This window comes from Aquarana catesbeiana, linkage group LG08 (genome assembly GCF_042186555.1).
Source record: "Aquarana catesbeiana isolate 2022-GZ linkage group LG08, ASM4218655v1, whole genome shotgun sequence".
NCBI lineage: Eukaryota > Metazoa > Chordata > Amphibia > Anura > Ranidae > Aquarana > Aquarana catesbeiana.
Window position 1 is genome coordinate 9,598,400 of NC_133331.1, and position 14,379 is coordinate 9,612,778.

At 49.0% G+C, this 14,379-nt stretch overlaps 1 protein-coding gene across 5 annotated transcripts in view; it reads right to left on the minus strand.

Moving 5' to 3' along the window:
• KCNIP2 (potassium voltage-gated channel interacting protein 2) overlaps positions 1–14,379 on the minus strand; it is a 533,119-nt gene that overhangs the window by 26,620 nt on the left and 492,120 nt on the right. For all 5 annotated transcript variants that reach the window (XM_073595494.1, XM_073595497.1, XM_073595495.1 and 2 more), the window contains one exon: positions 3,636–3,705. In XM_073595494.1, coding sequence (XP_073451595.1) covers positions 3,636–3,705 — 70 coding nt within the window. The remainder of the gene's footprint in view (positions 1–3,635; positions 3,706–14,379) is intronic.

Sequence of the window (14,379 nt, forward strand, 5' to 3'; positions counted from 1 at the left end):
GGGGGGTCAGGAATGCACACCACTGGGGGGGGGTCACGGAGACACGGTACGGGGGGTCAGGAATGCACACCACTGGGGGGGGGTCACGGAGACACGGTACGGGGGGTCAGGAATGCACACCACTGGGGGGGGGGGTCACGGAGACACAGTACGGGGGGTCAGGAATGCACATCACTGGGGGGGGTCACAGAGACATGGTACGGGGGGTCAGGAATGCACACCACTGGGGGGGGTCACGGAGACACGGTATGGGGGGGGGGTCAGGAATGCACACCACTGGGGGGGTCAGAAAGGCACAGTACAGGGGGGTCAGGGAAACACGGTACAGGGGTGGGGGGTCAGGAATGCACACCACTGGGGGGGGGGGGTCACGGAGACACGGTATGGGGGGGTCAGGAATGCACACCACTGAGGGGGGTCAGGAGGGGGAGAGCTCGCACATGAGCTTGAACCAAGCTATCCTGCAGCTGTCATAGGCTGGCAGGGGCGGGGACTGCCTTTGCCTGCTCGGATTAGCTATGGCACGCCTCCGCTTTGCTGTGCAGCTCTGCCAGTTGGGGATCGGCGAGGCAGGGACAAGATCGTGACCTACCTGTCACCCGCCTGCGGTCCCCCGTTAGATCGTAATCAACGGGTTGCCGGCCCCCATCTTACATTTATATGCAAATTTTATGTTTTTTATATAAATACACCCTTTAGTTCACGCAGGTGGGGGGTTAAAAGCAGGTGGTTGAGCCGTAGTTTAACTGCCCCGTGTCCTCCCACCCAAAAACAGACATCATGCAGCCGCTGAGGGCTGTACACACGCCGCAGGCCGCAATGCTTTGCAGCCACAGCAATAATTCAACTCCCACTGCATTGGGCAGGCAATGCTGCCGCAAAAATGCATCCCCATTCAAGTGAATGGGGCTGCACTGCCCAATGCCCTGCACCTGCTTGCAATGCATGCGGTGGGTCGGCATTTTGAAGGTTAAAGCAGGTAGCAAGGAAGCAACATATCATTTCTTCATTGCCTGTCAAACACCTCTGATAAGCGATCCACTGCATACTGCTTTTCAGAGAGGGCAGTAATGATAGCATGTGAACAGCCCCTATGGTGAGCTTTGTGTATTTCCTCCCAGATCTGTGCAGTCATCCAGTGTGAGACTTCCTGTAATAAAGACCGCTCACTGCTGCCCCCCTCTCCTTGTGCAGGGGGACCGGTCTTGTCTCCGCCCCCTCCTGTAGTTTTCTGCAGGCAGTCTGCGGTGGGTGGAGCCTGCTCCCCATCTCTCTGCACAGGCAGAGCACAATGATGACATCACTGCTACTTTCATATGGTAATATCTGGGTTTTTAAAGGCACATACATAAAGTAGATTTATATTATTTGTAGCTATTGAGGAATGTATTTAAATTAAATTATTTGTGTCCCGGAGTTCAGCTTTTACTAATTAGTAAATTCAGAGTTATACTCAATTCTAGACTTTCTCCGCCTCTTAAGCCTCCCCATTGGACGGTGAAGCTGTCCATCACATACAGCCAGGGCTGCTATTAGAAATCATGGGGCCCCCCGTACAGCCTACCTGGCAGGCCCCCCCCTCCCAGAATATATCAAAACAATATTTTTACCAAAAAATACACTAAAATCATTATTAGCGGGCACAAACATAACAGAGAACCCATGTGAATAAACCCTTTTTTTAAATAGTTTTTTTTACAATCTTTAAACATTTTTTTTATTAATATTTTATAAATGTTTCAATTTTTTAAAAATTATTTTACTTTACAAATTTTCTAAATTATTTTTTTACAATTTGTTATTTTTTTATGGGACCGTGCTGCCCCCCCTCCCGGTCCCGTAAAAAAAATAACAAATTGTAAAAAAAATAATTTAGAAAATTTGTAAAATAAAATAATAAAATAGGGACAAGGGGGGAGACAGGGGGGGATCAGAAGCAGACAGAACAGGGAAGGGGATCGGTGCGGTGGAAGCAATTACAGGAACAATGCCCTGTGTCTGTGTCTCTCCCTGCAGAAGCTGAAAGAAAACCCCGACTTTCAGCTGCTGCAGAGAGCCACACAGGGCATCCTTCTGTAACTGCCCCTCCCCCCCCTGACCATACCGATTCCCTCTGCTGTCCGGGCCCCCCCTGTGTGCACGGGCCCCCTACAGGAGGACTGGTGGCCTCCCCCTATCAGCGGCCCTGGATACCACGACCAATAAGGAGGTGAGGGAGGGATGGGCCAGGCTTTAATGCATAGGTGGGCGCACCCCAAAGCTCAAACACACACGCCTTTCTCTGCAGCCTCAGCTGGACAGTAAATGAATGGGAAGTGCTCTGTGCTGAGCGGCTTCCTGTTCCTTCACAAATGGAAGCATAACAAACACAGTTTACTATACTTCAGTTACGAATGAACACAGTGAGTGAGTGTGTTCATTTACAAAAGGAAGGGGCCGGTAAATTATATATTTACTAGCCCCTTCCCCCGCTCTCCATCCTGAAACACCCCCCGCTAGACATGTGCAATTTGTTTAGTTCCGAATTTGTTTTTTAATGAATTTCGACAAACTCAGTAAAGTGATTGTAAAGGTAAATTCTTTTTTTTTTTTTTTTAAATAAGAAACATATCAAACTTACATCCACTGTGCAGCTTGTTTTGCACAGAGTGGCCCCGACCCTCGTCTTCTGGGGTCCCCCAGCGGCTCTCGTGGCTCCTCCCCGCATCTGGTAACCCCCTCAGAGAAGCGCTTCCCAAAGGGGGTTAGCTTGCGGGCGCGCTCCCGAGTCCAGCATTCGGCGTCCATAGAGGCCGAATGCAGGACTCAGCCCCGCATTGGATGCATTAAGGTGAAAAAACGCAAAGGAAACATCCGAATTAACGAAAACCCGGTTAATTAATTTTTCCGAATATTCGTAAATTAGAATATTAGAATATTTGTAAATTCCAAATTTCCGAATTTTCGGATTTTCGAATTTACGAATTTACAAATTTTCGAATTCTCGAATTTTCGAATTTACGAATTTTCAAATTTTCAAATTTTCAGATTTTTGAATTTACGAATTTTCAAATTTTCGAATTCACAAATTTACGAATTTTCGAATTTACGAATTTTCGAATTTACGAATTTACGAATTTTCAAATTTACGAATTTTCGAATTTACGAATTTACAAATTTTCAAATTTTCAAATTTTCAAATTTACGAATTTACGAATTTACGAATTTTTGAATTTAAGAATTTCAATCATAATGAATGACCCAAAAAACGAAAAAACAAAACAAAAAATAGTGCACATGTCTATCCCCTGTAGCAGCCCAGGGGGTGAGGAGAGGAGGGAAACCAGCAGCATTGCGTTGAGGGGGGAGCACGAGCAGTAGGGGGAATTGGCACCAATTGGGGTTTGCCCAGGCACACCTGGCACACCCCCTTTGCGTACACCTAAGCTTTAATGTTACAGAAAGTGTTAAGATTTTCTTCATCTATCTATAAATTGGGATCTGCTGAATGCAGCTCTCACTGCGGATGTCCTCTTCACCCCGCTCATGTCATTTATCATCATGCACTCTGAATTGTCTGGGTTCATCACCACCGGTGTAATAATCATCACCCACAATGATAATGATAATGCTTAATAATGACGAGTACATCTTACCTCCCTGTGGAAAGAACTGGGAGTAGATTTGTTTGAAGTTATCTTCATTGACGATGCCACTGGGACATTCCTGTGACAAGAAATCAGAATATCTGAATTGTATCTAAATGTTGCAAGTTGAACAGTTTAACAGAAACTGATCCTTTCCTAGCCGCCCCAAACTGCGCCATTCCTTAACACTGCGCCATTCCTTAACACTGCGCCATTCCTTAACACTGCGCCATTCCTTAACACCGCGCCATGCCTTAACACTGCGCCATGCCTTAACACTGCGCCATTCCTTAACACCGCGCCATGCCTTAACACTGCGCCATGCCTTAACACTGCGCCATGCCTTAACACTGCGCCATGCCTTAACACTGCGCCATGCCTTAACACTGCGCCATTCCTTAACACTGCGCCATGCCTTAACACTGCGCCATTCCTTAACACTGCGCCATGCCTTAACACTGCGCCATTCCTTAGAACAAACGTATTCTTTGGTGTAACCATTTCATTTTATTCTATGTCGCATAGACAACATGTACCTACCCTCAGAAGATGCCAAACCCCTGAGAGATCTCCCAACAATATGGCCACATGTAATATGAAAGAAGTCACCAAATCTCCACCTGTGCATGGGCGAGACACCGAGCATAAAGGGCCCCCCCCCCGACCGCCCCCCCCCGGGGCCAAGGCCCTTCCCTCCGAGCCCGGTGGTGGAAGCTGTGCAAGTGCGACCCTGGTAGTCCCACCACTGGTTCCAATTGTTTCTTATTTTTGTTATTTTATTTTTTTACCATTTTAGTTATGTAATTATCTTTTACGATTTACATTTATTTATTTATTTTTTTAGGGGCCATGTTGGGGGGGGGGGGCTTTGGTGCGATATCAGTGACCCTGTTAGTTCTGCCACTGGTGTCAGTAGTTTTTGTATTTTTTTTCTTTTTTACATTTTATTTTTTACTATTATTTAAAAAACAAATTTTGGGAGCCCAGTTGGGGGGTGGGGGGGGGGGGCTTTGGTGCGATATCAGGGGTCTAAACAGACCTCTGATGTTTCACCTTTGAGACAGAGAAAGGAGATTGAGGACAGAGGCTTCCCATTCATTCGTGAACTGAAGCATAGTAAACACAGTTTATAATGCTTCGGTTCTGAATGGACAGAGTCAGTGATCGTTATCGATCTGAATGCCTGCGCGAAGGAGAGGAGGAGAAGCGGGATTTCAGCGGATGCAGCAGGAAAATGGAGGGGATCGGAGGGTTGAGGTCAGGGCTCTGTGCAGGATACATAAGTTCCTCCAAACAACACTCATCCCAGGGGAGTACCTACAGGGGTCGCAGGGGTAGCAAATGCGTGTGCCACCCCCAGTACGCCTAGATTGGAGGAGCGGCGTTGGCAGCTGCATATAGAGAAACTGATCTCTTCAGTTTCCTCCTATGGGAGAGAAAGGAGGAGAAGCAGGAATTCAGTGGCTGCAGGAAGAAAATTGAGAGGTTGGTTACTCTATATGCAGCTGCCCCTGCTACTCCTACTATCCAGATTTTTTCTGCTGCCCCCCTGTATGCTCTTCAGCCCCCCTGAGCTCTTTCCCAGCCCCCCTGCTCCAGTGGCGGCTGGTGGCTTTTGTTTGGGGGGGGGGCGGCAAACAACCACCTCCCCCCGTGGCACATCAAACCCCCCCATTTCCCCCCCCCCCCCGCTGTCTGCCGGTCGGTCACCGCCACTTACCCCATCTAGGCAGCGGGCATCGGCGGGGATTGGGCATTGGCGGCCATCCGAGGAGTGGCGGGGATTCCGGGCACCAAGCAGCGGTGGGGATCGGGCACCCGAAGAGCGGCGGGAACGGGGCACCAGGCAGCGTGGGATTGGGTATCGGCGGGCATCCGAGGAACGGCGGGGATCAGGGCACCAAGCAGCGACAGGGATTGGGCATGGGCCAGCGGCTCTTTTCCACCTCGATTTTGCCGTGCGTCTCCTCCCCTCCTCCTAGGCATCCAATAGGAGCGTCTGTCCTTTCAGCCAATCGGATGACGGGTATCAGACCCGCTTCCCGATTGGCTGAGAGGAGGATAAGTGTTGCAACAGCGAATATTAATTCGCTGTTGCAACACACCTGGGTGGGCTCCGGATGCAATGCTCTGCGCCCCGAGCCCACCCTATTTTGAAGCCTATTAGAGCCTCTGGCTCTAATCAGTGCTTCACAAAACACCCCCCCGCCCACCCCCGCCATAGCAGGGCGCATGGATAGGGAGGGCGGCGTGGCATGGACAGGGGGGGCGGCGCGGTGAGCCCACAGTGGTCGTGCCGCCCCTACCTTCTCTCTCCTGGCCTTCCCTCCCCCCCCCCCCAGCTCTCTCCTCTCCCACCAGCTGATGCGGGGGATGCTGTTAGGATGGGGAGCGGGGAACAGGCCGTGTAATGTAACATTTACCAGCCCCTTCCTTTTCCGAGTGGAGAGTCAGTGATTGGTACCGATCACTGACTCTGTCCATTCATAACTGAAACGTAGTAAGCTGTGTTTACTATGTTTCAGTTTGTGAACGAAGGGGAATCTCTGTACAGAGCCATTCCTGTCCATTCATTCTGTGGCAGCCGAGGCTGCAGAGAAGGACATTGTCCTCAATCTCCATTCTCTGTCTCAAAGGTGGAACATCAGAGTTCTGTTTGGACCCCTGATATCTCACCAAAGCCCCCCCAAATGGGGTCCCAAAATATTGTAAATTAGTTTTTTTAGATAATAGTAAAAAATAAAATGTAAGAATTAAAAAAAAAATACAAAAACTACTGACACCAGTGGCAGAACTACCAGGGTCACAAGGGTCGCACTTGCAACCGGGCCCCTGGCGTTTCGCCATGCTGGAACAGAAACGGGCCTTCACCAAACTGTTCCCATGTCAGGGCTGGTCTCAGCCCTTCCTTCTCTGAGCTGGCCGCTCAGCCGTCGGCTAATTGCCAGCACAGTTACTCACCTGTTGATGATCCTGCTCATCAGTCCTGCCTACTTAAGCCGTCCAGCCCAGTGGATCTCTGCCTTCGCCTTGGTCAACATCACAGAGACTATCTCCTGCGTTCCAGTTTAAAGACTTGCTTTGCTGACATCCCTTTCTGACACCAGATCCTGCTTGCTGTTTCCACTACATTGATCCCTGACTTCTGGCTTGGCTGACTTTCCGTTCCGGTTACTGAACTCTGGCTATGTTTTGACTACGTTTGTTCTTTTTACTTTTATTATTAAACAAGTGTGATTTAACTGTACTTCTGTCTCTGCCTGATTTCATGGTTTCTGACATCCCAGAAGCAGGACAGGACTTACGGTGGTGGGGGCCCCTGGGCTTGAGTCACTTTCGGGCCCTACCTTCTATACATTACTTTAAACCTTTAGTTTTCTTTTAAGCGCGCCACTCTGATACCGTTTGTCCGCCATTACATCACTGTCTAATGCAGACAGGTTTTCTCAACGGCAGTAAATGAGGCACTACGTAACTGCCAATAACCAATCAGCAAACCTCAAGATAAGAGTTTAAGGAATTTTAAGAAAAAAAACTATTTAAGGAAAAAAACTTACATTTAAATGCTCATCAATGCAGCCTTGCACAGCATCCATCTGCATGCTTGTCCAGTGTCATTTGCAGCCTTGTCAGTGTCATTTGCAGCCTTGCCCAGTGACATTGCAGCCTTGTCAGTGTCATTTGCAGCCTTATCAGTGTCATTTGCAGCCTTGCAGGCTTGTCAGTGTCATTTGCAGCCTTGCAGCCTTGTCAGTGTCATTTGCAGCCTTGCAGCCTTGTCAGTGTCATTTGCAGCCTTGTCAGTGTCATCTGCAGCCTTGTCCGTGTCATTTGCAGCCTTGCAGCCTCCATCTGCAGCCTTGTCCGTGTCATTTGCAGCCTTGCCCAGTGACATTGCAGCCTTGTCAGTGTCATTTGCAGCCTTATCAGTGTCATTTTCAGCCTTGCAGGCTTGTCAGTGTCATTTGCAGCCTTGCAGCCTTGTCAGTGTCATTTGCAGCCTTGCAGCCTTGTCAGTTTCATTTGCAGCCTTGTCAGTGTCATTTGCAGCCTTGCAGCCTTGTCAGTGTCATTTGCAGCCTCCATCTGCAGCCTTGTCCATGTCATTTGCAGCCTCCATCTGCAGCCTTGTCCGTGTCATTTGCAGCCTTGCAGCCTCCATCTGCAGCCTTGTCCGTGTCATTTGCAGCCTTGCCCAGGCTGCAGTTAAACTGCAGTGACTTGTCAGTGTCACTGCAGTTTAAATATGGCGCTGCTGAGATACACAGAGCCGGTATCTCGGCTCCTGTCGGCTTTTCTTGGCTCCTCTGGCAGTCCCGCCCAGTCCCGCCCTATGATGGACATAACACAGGTCCAATGGCGGGACTGGGCGTGACTGTGAGCGGAGCCGAGCGCCGCCGATATACATACATAGCCGAGTGTACTCGGCTAGCTCTGCTCACAGTCACGCCCAGTCCCTGTGTTATGTCCATCAAAGGGCGGGACTAGGCGTGACTGTGGGCGGAACTAGCCGAGTATAGCTGAGTACACTCGGCTGGGGCCCGCGGGGCCCCCTATTGGGCGGGGCCCATGGGCTTGAGCCCAGTCAAGCCCAATGGTAAGTCCAGCCCTGCCCAGAAGGTTGGAGGAGCACGATTGTCTCCCCGTGTCTTTGTATAAAGTTGCTTTCACAGGACACAACTGTTGGAGAAACAACTGAGCTCAAAATTTCGGGAGAGAGGTCCATGTGGTTTTTGGCCCTATAGTGTATAAATGTTTTACGGTCATTTGAAGCTGTGATTTTCCATCACGGTGTTCAGTAGAGAGATAAATAGTCAAAATCTGACCTCAGTCTATATCTAAATAATAAATCGGAGGTTGAGACGCCTTCCATATATATAATTAAAGCGTAGGCCATTTGAAGGACCTTCGGTCGCTGTTCGGTATCAGTTGGTCTGAAATCGAAGCTTTGTTCGGCGCTCGTTAAAATTCAGTGGTGGACAGAGAGAAAAAAAATTGGAACAGAGAACCTTAGAAGTTGACAGAGGGGTCATTATAAGTCCCCTTAATAATTCACGTTCAGACACTCCGATCGTTCTCCATCTGTGGGCAATGGCAGGAAAAAAAAATGCTGCTAACCGTGTGAAGGAAAGAGCCCGTATGTTTAACGGTGAAAAATATACACTCACCGGCCACTTTATTAGGTACACCTGTTCAAGTGCTTGGCAACACAAAATTGCTAATTAGCCAATCACATGGCGGCAACTCAATGCATTGAGGCATCTAGACGCGGCGAAGACTGTGACGAACGCGGGTGTCAGATCCCTGCCCTCCTCGCTAACTCGCGACAAAGGACCGGCCAACCTCACACCACGCTGTCACTTACGTAACAATGCCACTCTAAGCTGCGCCCAGCACAAAGATTTTCCAGCTTGCGGGACCACAATCTAGGTGCGAGCAGCCTGAGAGTGATTGTCACTGGGCTAATTACACAATTAGCCCTTTAACTGCCACCACCCCCGTTTAAAAGACTGAGCCGGGGGAGACTCGTAATTTAGCAATACCAATTATAATTTTAGAATAAGCGTCTGCCACACACACTGCCACCACAGACAGGTCTGCTCAGAGTCTTACTCTACAACAGTAGCGCCCTTCAAGAGGCAGGTTCGTTTATAGCTTGCATTAGGAGCTTTAGAGACAAGGTTAACACTTTTCAACATAAGGGTTTATTATGAAAAGGTCAAAGTTGATGCAAATAAAATATTTACAGAAAAAAGATGTTTCAAAAAGATAAAGACAATATACAGCCACAAAGCAATAAGGTAGAATTGGGAAGGAAGAATACTTGCAATTAATGTCCGAGGGTTGATCAGAGTTCGATCGATGAGCTAGGTAATCGGTTCTCAACTTGGCAGATGTTTCTTCTTGGATGGTAAAAGGAGAACTGCCCATTGTCTTGGCATCTCCTCTTTTCTGTCAAATCAAAGGGGGTGTTGAAAGCGACCAGTAACCAATCATCTGGCCATCTTGTTTAGGGGTTGGTTGCTGGGAGGTGTCTACACTCCTGACCACGTCCCAGGTAGATTTTGTAATACATATCATATATCTGAATCTATAGTGTTTACAGATTCCAAATATCCATATTATTATTCAACTTGAGATTTCCTTCAAAACAAGTCTAAACATGCCATATCTATAACGTATAGCCTGCTTTGGAGGAATAAGTGGTCCCAGGGGTTTCCCATATGACCTGACATAGGGGTGTCTGGACTTGAAACGTTCCATATTATCTGAGGAAGCTAAATGTGTCCAGATTATGGCTGTGCTATTACTAAGTCAGAAGTTATGAAACATGCTGAAATTTCATACTTATTCTACTGAAGTGTATTCAGACATTTTTACAACCGAGGCCTGTTAGGTCTCTGAATGGGGAGGGTGACAGTTTTACGACAGGCCTGAACATTGCCCTTACAACAAATGTTTTCTACTGACCTAACCTGGTTCTGTTTTCTCTGTTGAGATAACCTTTTCTGTTGAACTTAAAAAGCTTTGAATTCCTAAGATGGGGAGGACGGAGTTCAGAGTTCTCTGTGAGGTTACATGGTTAGCCAAACTGTCATGGCTACTTCCACACAAGATGGCAGCTAGCTACAGCTTTTCATGTCCCGTACTTGATATCATTACAAAGACGACTTGCTGAAGTTCAAACCGAGCATCAGAATGGGGAAGAAAGGGGATGTAGGTGACATTGAACGTGACATGGTTGTTGGTGCCAGACGGGCTGGTCTGAGTATTTCTGGGATTTTCACACACAACCATCTCTCGGGGTTTACAGAGAATGGTGGGAAAAAGAGAAAATATCCAGTGAGCGGCAGTTGTGTGGAGGAAAATGCCTTGTTGATGTCAGAGGTCAGAGGAGAATGGGCAGACTGGTTCCAGATGATAGAAAGGCAACAGCAACTCAAATAACCACTCATTACACCCAAGGTATGCAGAATACCATCTCTGAACACACAACACATCCAACCTTGAAGCAGATGGGCTACAGCAGCAGAAGACCACACCGGGGGCCACTCCTGTCAGATAAGAACACTAAACTGAGGCTACAACTCGCACAGGATCACCAAAATTGGATAATAGAAGATTGGAGAAACATTGCCTGGTCTGATGAGTCTTTATTTCAGCTGCGACATTCAGATGGTGGGGTCAGAATTTGGTGCATGGATCCATCCTGCCTTGTATCACCGGTTCAGGCTGGTGGTGGGGGTGTAATGGTGTGGGGGATGGGGTATCACCGGTTCAGGCTGGTGGTGGAGGTGTAATGGTGTGGGGGATGGGGTATCACCGGTTCAGGCTGGTGGTGGGGGTGTAATGGTGTGGGGGATGGGGTATCACCGGTTCAGGCTGGTGGTGGGGGTGTAATGGTGTGGGGGATGGGGTATCATCGGTTCAGGCTGGTGGTGGGGGTGTAATGGTGTGGGGGGGGGGGTATTTTCTTGCCACACTTTGGGCCCCTTAGTACCAATTGATCATGGTTTAATCACCACGACCTACCTGAGTATTGTTGCTGACCATGTCCATCCCTTTATGAATACAGTGTCCCCATCTTCTGATGGCTCCTTCCAGCAGGATAATGCACCATGTCACAAAGCTCCAATCATCTCACCACTGGACAATGAGGTCCCTGTACTCCAATGTCCTCCACACTCACCACATCTCATCCAATAGAGCACCTTTGTGATGTGGTGGAACGGGAGATTAGCATCATGGATGTGCAGCCGACAAATCTGCAGCAACTGTGTGATGTTATCAGGTCACTATGGAGCGAAATCTCTGAGGAACGTTTCCAACATCTTGTTGTATCTATGCCACCAAGAATGAAGGCCAAAGGGGTCCAACCCGGTGCTAGCAAGGTGGCCCTAATAAAGTGGCCGGTGAAGGTATGTGGGCTGCCATTGCTGCCTTCTTGAAAATGCGAATTGCCTGGCTGTCTCTGGCTTATTTATTTTGTGTCACTACTCTGATCAGGCAACATGTGAATTCAGAAGGTGTAAACTGCATACCCGCTGCGGCTCTAACCTGCTAAACCTGACAGATCTGCAAGTCACACAGAGAAAAAAAATCACGCCTGGACTGGTGGGACGGTTGTTGGACCCCCTGGTGGAAGAAAGAGGAGGAGGAAGAGAGGTTGTGCTCTCTCCTCCTCCTCCATCCAATAAAAAGGAACTCTGGAAGCTGTGCCAAATAGCAAGTCATCAGTATTGCCTGTGGTCTCCCCCGTTAATCTTTTCCCGATAATTGACTTACTATGCTTTTCTCTGCAGTGTGTGTCTGTGTGGAAGCGTCCATCTTGGAAGAGGCAGGGCTTTTCTTCCTCATGTCATAGCCTCCAGCAAGGAGAACAGTGACCAACAGTCAGGGCTGCTGTTAGAAATCACGGGGGCCCCATACAGCCTACCTGACAGCCCCCCCCCCCTAAAATGCCCTGAGGCTTCCTGCTCAACAAAGACACATTGACCTCCGTCTAACAATTCACGTTAAAAACAGAGGTTTTAAAAAATGCATAAAAATGTGTGGCGCCCTCTAGTGTGCTACTAGTGTGAGTGCAGGAAAATGGACATTCTGACTCATGTCTAAACCCTGTGAGTCTTCATCTGGGTCAGGGTTTACTGGAGTTCAGGGATGAATGACTCATGTCTGAACCCTGTGAGTCTTCATCTGGGTCAGTGTTTACTGGAGTTCAGGGATGAATGACTCATGTCTGAACCCTGTGAGTCTTCATCTGGGTCAGGGTTTACTGGAGTTCAGGGATAAATGACTCATGTCTAATCCCTGTGAGTCTTCATCTGGGTCAGGGTTTACTGGAGTTCAGGGATGAATGACTCATGTCTGAACCCTGTGAGTCTTCATCTGGGTCAGGGTTTACTGGAGTTCAGGGATGAATGACTCATGTCTGAACCCTGTGAGTCTTCATCTGGGTCAGGGTTTACTGGAGTTCAGGGATGAATGACTCATGTCTGGACCCTGTGAGTCTTCATCTGGGTCAGGGTTTACTGGAGTTCAGGGATAAATGACTCATGTCTAATCCCTGTGAGTCTTCATCTGGGTCAGGGTTTACTGGAGTTCAGGGATAAATGACTCATGTCTGAACCCTGTGAGTCTTCATCTGGGTCAGGGTTTACTGGAGTGCAGGGATAAATGACTCATGTTTGAACCCTGTGAGTCTTCATCTGGGTCAGGGTTTACTGGAGTTCAGGGATGAATGACTCATGCAGGCAGCTCTCTGGTGCCTCTCCCTGGTTCTGGAAAGTTGGAGAACGTTCTGGAAGCTGGAGGGCGGAGGCTAGAAGGGTTTTTATGCATATTTAAGGGAGCTTAGCCAATCCCTAGGCGGTGCTTTTGCAACAATAAGGTTGAGAAGGCCTTGAGAGAGCTCTTTGCTTTGAACCATCATGAGATGTTTTCTTGTGTGACACTTTGGTAATGAGACACCTTTTTTATAGGCCATCAGTTGAGAATGAACTGGCTGATATTAATTTGCACTGACAAGGGGCAGGTATGTACCGCTGTTCAGTGGCGGCCTGTGCATTGTGGGCGCACGGGCGCCACCCCCCCCTTACACCTCCGCCGCCTTCCCGATTCATGTGCCCGGCCCCTTTCAGGACGCCGGACACATGAATTACTATGGCGGGGATAGGCTGGGGGGTGTATTTTGAAGCATGTGATTAGAGCCAGAGGCTCTAATAGGCTCCAAAATAGGGTGGGCTCAGGGAGCAGAGCACTTGTCCCGATCCCACCCTGTTGTGTGGCATGGCGAATGAATTTTCGCTATTTTCACAATAACGTTCCTCCCTGCCAATCAGGTGGCAGGTCAGTGAGCCCTGTCTAAGCAATCCTATTGGATGAATAACGCTTTGGCGGAGGAAGCCTGAGGAGCCGAGCAGACACAGGAGTCGCAGCTTCCTGCCACTGCAGAAGAAGAGCAGGAGAGCCCCGTCACTCCAGGAGATGAGCAGAGACCCGCCACACGAGCGGTAAGTGCCGCTGGACCGGCCGTGGGGGGGGGGGGTTGGTTAAAGGGACAGCCGGGGGATGCGCCTGGCTGCATATGATGGGCACAGTGGCTGTATTTGGTGGGCACAGTGGCTGCATATGATGGGCACAGGGGCTGCATTTGATGGCAAAGTGGCTGTATTTGATGGGCACAGTGGCTGCATATGATGGGCACAGTGGCTGCATTTGATGGGCACAGTGGCTGCATATAATGGGCACAGTGGCTGCATTTGATGGGTACAGTGGCTGCATATGATTGGCACAGTGGCTGCATTTGATGGGCACAGTGGCTGTATTTGATAGGCACAGTGGCTGCATATGATTGGCACAGTGGCTGCATTTGATGGGCACAGTGACTGCATTTGATGGGCACAGTGGCTGCATTTGATGGGCACAGTGGCTGTATTTGATGGGCACAGTGGCTGCATATAATGGGCACAGTGGCTGCATATAATGGGCACAGTGGCTGTATTTGATGGGCACAGTGGCTGTGTTTGATAGGCACAGTGGCTGCATATGATGGGCACAGTGGCTGCATATAATGGGCACAGTGGCTGCATTTGATGGGCACAGTGGCTGTATTTGATGGGCACAGTGGCTGCATTTGATGGGCACAGTGGCTTTATTTGATAGGCACAGTGGCTGCATATGATTGGCACAGTGGCTGCATTTGATGGGCACAGTGGCTGCATATGATGGGCACAGTGGCTGCATTTGATGG